The following is a 5,401-nucleotide window of genomic DNA, read 5'->3' on the forward strand; positions in this document are numbered from 1 at the left end:
CAAATGCAATTAGAATTTAATGCAGTATTTTCCAAAAGGCATATTATCATCACTAGCACATAATCTTGCCAAGTTATTATCAAAGTCTCTAATTCTGACTAAACACATAATAAAATTCCAAGGGGACCAAGGAAGAAAAAGATTAGAGAAAGCAGCTCTAGAAGTGCACCTTCATATACTTCAGCAGAACTTGAAACATACTCAGGTATGAGACTATCATAAAACAGGAAAGACTTCCATCTCCTCACAGATATGGGGAGCCATGAGTTTAGGTGCAAGTTCTGTGTGAGTGTCTCACAGGACACACAGCTATGTGTATCAAGTCCCTATGGGGAAAGTGGTAGTTCTCCCTCAGCTCACCACCACACAGCTAGTAAAGAACAAAAGCTGAAAATTTCTGCTGCACAACAGCAAATTCTATGTTATGTCTGTGTAAGGGTTTGTTCCTTACATGTATATCCCATCTGAGATACAAAGCTCAAGCTATCACTTCAGTTATGTGTGAACCAGGACTATCCAGCTTGGATGAGTCTGACATTTGACTCAGAATGCATGTCTTAACTACCTCAAGTTGCTGCCCTGACTCCTTGTCCAGAAAACAAATTTTGCCTCTGCATTAAGGTTTTAAAAATTCTGCCCACTGCAGTCACAAATTCTTCTATCTACCTTGTGAAGCAATCCTTACGATTTCCTACTGCCATGCAGACAAAACTGTGAGTTGTTGGACTTTGCAAATCATGATTAGAAGCATTATCCAATAAACCTGCTGCAATTCAACTCTAAATGGGCAGAATAGAAGAAAAAAATAGCTGGAAATTGGCATTGTGAGTTGCAAGGCACAGAAAATATAACTGCTTATCCAGTATGGAATAAAACCCATGAGTGAAATGCACCCACACACCCATTTTATACCTAGTTGAACAAGTTATTTGACACAAGGTCCAGGCTAGGGGACAAAACCATTCTCATACTGGTGATGTAATAAAGCAGGTACAGGAATACTGTATTGAGTGTAACTAGTAGGCTGTCTAGGTTTCTGGTATCTGCAGGAGGCATTCTGTGGAGAAGGCTCCAAACTACTCTAAACCAGTAGGCTGGCTTTGGCAAGCTCTGACACTGCCATAAGCAACTCATCCTGAACTAAACATGCAGCAAGGCAAGGGAGCCCCCAGCTGATTTATACCTGCCCAGGAAAGAGTGCCTGTTACTGGAGGCATGAAAAAGTGGGAAAAAAACAACTCCGTAGAAATTGATGGATACTTACAGAGTACATTCACCATTTTTTCCCACAAAACCATGTCCCCCGGAGATGTTGTGAGAGGAATAAAACAGCAATTTAGCTACTCCCACACAGGTCTGCCACCTCTCTCTGCAACTAGGACCCATCAGACATGTCCAGTACTGGACCAATGAACTAAGAAGAACCAGAAAAATACTGGAGATGGATGTGTTTTCCTTCTCCCATCCTAAAGTAACCTTTCTTAATGTTCCTCTTATGAGTAACATGAAATCTGTCATTGTTTTCAAAGAGTTATCCCTAAAGTTCATATCCAACCTAAATAATTTTATAGTTATAGAGGTTTGTTTCTTTTATTTTTTTTAGCTCACATGATTTCAAAAATTATTATATAATATTTACATAAGCAGTAATGTAATTTAGCCTACATTCATAAAAATGTTCAAGTACTGATCTGTAGTTCACGGTTCATCTCTCCTTAGCTCTCTCTTCTATGGTCATTCAAACCACAAAACAACATCTCCACAAGCAAGATAGACATCTGCTGACTATGCTTCTAACATACAGAATATCTTTATCCAAAGGAAGGGAATCAATAAAAAATCTCTAAACTGAGGATAAAGTACTCTTGTCAGCGTTCTCATGGGGAAATACCAAGAAAAAAAAACTCCTGAATGTTCTCCAGCAAAATATTTCCATATTGCATAAGTTTTCTCAGGCACGATGTTTACTGGTACAACACTGTGCTCACCTTTACAAGGCATATCTGGTCTTTAAGGCCAGAGATATAACAATTAAGACTTCAACATTTAGCAAAAGAAAGAAAATGTAAATTTCTCTACCTCAGGTGCTAGCTGCATCTGTCCTTGCTCTACTGCCTTGAACTTTTGGAACCATGACTAGAAAACTTTCTTTGCTACCCCTACTGCTTCTACACTAATAAGTATTCTGTATTTTAACACTTTTTTTTTTTTTTTTGCTAACTCAATTTCTGGGTGAACAAGAAATATTGTACAAAATCCTGGACTCAAGGTTGTGTGTCAAGTACTCCACTTGTGTGTCAGTCTGGTTATGGTTAGATTTAACAAAAGCAGACTGGTCACATCCATACAATGAGTTCTTGTCCCTGATTTCCTAAATGCACAGCAGGTGTGGTCAATGTGTTGGTTTTATTTTGGCCAGATTTTTTGGTATCAAGATTTTGAAATAATATTTTCACACACCACAAGGGCAGTGTTTTTATCATATGATAGCACAATTTTTTTCATGGGTACTGAAATCTGTACCCACACCTGTTGGCTTTGAAATTGCACAAAGCAGTAGCAGAGAAAAATATTATGGTGGACTGCCCAGGAAAAGGGTGTTCAAGCTCTTAATATTTCTTTCATATTTCTTTTATTTCAAGCTCATAATATTTCTTTTTTTAGTAGCACAGATATAGCAATTTTTCCTCACAATTCAAGTTAAAACTGGATCTTTGAAGGAAAAAATCCAAGATAAAGAATTTGTTAGCATATTGTGAAACTATTTAATACCAATTATTATCAGAAATGTTATATTACTGGTTAATCTAGATGCAAAAAATTAAAGTCTGTCACAGTCTCACTTGTATATGACTCTAATGCTCATTACATCAGAATCCATTTTCTATTAATATCCCCTAGTATTCTATAGTAAAATGTGTTAATCTAACCTTTGAAATTCTAAAATAAGGAAGTTGTTTTCTGTAATATTCAATACCTCAATATAGCAGATATCTACAGATATTCATTAGGTATTGTAACATTAATTTACTAGGCTTCAGGGATCTGAAATTACAACATCCACGCTCCAGCACTTCTGCAAGACCTCTGCACTAAGCCTAACAGGCTGCTTGATGCCTTTTTTCATCCATTACTTGCTGATATTTGGCCAACAACAGAAATGACTCTTTTTTCTAAACTCTTCAGTCCTGCTGCAATATCTCCCTAAGCACGTGGTTCTTTACATATATAACATTGTTCCTTCTCTTGAAGTATCTTATTCCATTCATGGAGGTCTCTGTGCTGCTTTTGGAGAGCTTTCTCCTAACCTCCTAGGGCCTTTTTCTTATTTGAAGGGGCAAATTCCCTTATTGCAGAGCAAATTTCTCCTCACTGAGGGAATTTTTTCTTCACAAACAGCTTTTTCCTCCACCTGAATGGCTTTGTTGTCCTCTTGAAGAGCTTTAAACTGGTCCTTGAAGGCTTTGTGATTTTCTCATAAAGCTAAAATCTCCTGCTGAAGAGCTTTTCCCTTCAATGCAAATGTTCATTCTTATCCTTTGAGGAACTTAATCTCTTCTCTGAGAGCTTTATTTTGTTGGCAAGCCTTTTGCTGTTTCTCAAGGTTCTTTGTTTCCCTTGAAGAATCCCTATGCTTCTTTTGAAGGATTTTATTCTGTTCCAAAGGACTTTGTTCTATCTCTGGACACTTAGATTCTCCTGATAGCAGGCTTTGTACTCAATAAGAAAATTTTGTTCTTTTGCCAAGAATTTTGATTCTCTTCTTGAAAGACCAAATTTTTCTTCCAGTTTGGTTAAATTATGCCACAAGACAGAAGATGGCAAATAGGAGTAGGAGCAGCAGCGTTAAATTGCTGATTTTCCTCAAAGAATATTTATCCTTTGAGTCAGACACTTTCCCACTTAGCTGCACCACTCAGGGGCTGTGCTGTGGTCCAGGTGATTCCAGCTTCCATAAGCAGTAGTCATGGAACAGAGAATAGAGGTTAAGTGTCCACGAATAACAAGTAAGTAAGTAAATAAATAAATGTAGTACTAAATCGAAAATAAAAATAATAGTAAATCATTACTGACATTTGACAAAAACTGCATATTTTTACAAGTGCTGAAGTATGTTCAGCAGATTAAATTTTACATTACTTACTTGATTATGCTATTTCCTCTTAGAATCCTTTTACTGTCTAAAAACTTTGTCAATCTTTATCATTATTGAGAAAGTTGATTACAACTGAGGTAAGGTAGCAATAAAAACTTTTAATTGTTATTTATTCCTTATTCCACCCTGCTGCAGCAATGTTATAAGTTTGGATTGGACCAAATGTATAGACTATGTAGGAATTTTATAAGTTTAATTTCAATATAAAGGACAATATTGTAAAATCAAGCATGTTTTGGATATATGCCTGGTGTTTACTCGGAAGCACTAAACAATTAGGTAACATGCTGCTCAATCATATAATTTATACATACAGCTAAATGCAAACACATATTCCAGCTGTTCAGAGAAACTATATTATATCTGTGGAGTATCCAGCAGAAAAATGATGATGAATTAAGGAAATAATACAATAGTTACCGTTGTGTTATCCTTGAATCAGTTTGCCGTCTGGCAGCTCATGGTAGACCTGTCAGTGCAGCTATCCTCAATGATGTAATTTCAAAAGACATAACAACAGTAACACAGCATTAAGAGGCAGTGGTAATAAAACAAGTTGTGTCTATATGAAGTAAATCATTAGGTTTTATATAGCTAGGGTTCTCTAGCAAGTCAGTCTTTATTTTTGTATTTCTCCATCCACTCTGTTAATTCAAAACATTATTTTCCATCTGGCTAAATTATTTTTGCCATTGGTATTGATGGCTGCCATGAAATGTTTTCTTACATAGACTCTGAAAGTGAGCTTTTGCTCCTAGCTACCTTGGCACAAATTTGGAGTAACTGTAGTTATTTCTAAATTATAAGAAAATCCATAGATTAAATTAAATATTGTCTCTATATTATTCAAAATAGACTAGCGTTAGTATTCATAATTCCAAATATTTGAGTATATTTACCAAATGCACATGAAAAGAGAGAAATAAATAATAAAAAAGCATGAAGGTAGGGTGTTTGCAATCTTTATTGCCTCCCAGGCAACATTCTTTTTTCCCAGCTCAAACACAATCCATGTATTTTATGACAATCACTTTGCTTTGTTTGAAAAGAGGATGAATTACTTCAGACACATGAACATCTTAGATTACACTGGTAACTTGCCTATTCCTTATGATTTTTGAGGGATAGAGGAATACTTTATTCTAACTAAAGTATAAACCTGTTTTCAATATTTGTTATCCGATCAAAGTGAATGATATGTGGGGCTTTTTTAATCAAGCACTATGTGCTCAGGATATTAAAAAA

At 35.8% G+C, this 5,401-nt stretch overlaps 1 protein-coding gene across 1 annotated transcript; it reads right to left on the reverse strand.

Moving 5' to 3' along the window:
* Positions 1-3,204: 3,204 nt before the first annotated feature.
* Positions 3,205-3,799, reverse strand: CCDC70 (coiled-coil domain containing 70; the record flags this gene model as incomplete). The annotated part of the gene is given in 6 exon segments (XM_077790878.1): positions 3,205-3,329; positions 3,332-3,382; positions 3,385-3,660; positions 3,663-3,725; positions 3,728-3,790; positions 3,793-3,799. Coding segments are annotated over 6 exon segments (585 nt in total), but the record flags the coding sequence as incomplete, so codon positions are not given.
* Between the last annotated feature and the right edge of the window lie 1,602 nt (positions 3,800-5,401).

Source organism: Lonchura striata, chromosome 2, assembly GCF_046129695.1.
Source record: "Lonchura striata isolate bLonStr1 chromosome 2, bLonStr1.mat, whole genome shotgun sequence".
Classification (NCBI taxonomy): domain Eukaryota; kingdom Metazoa; phylum Chordata; class Aves; order Passeriformes; family Estrildidae; genus Lonchura; species Lonchura striata.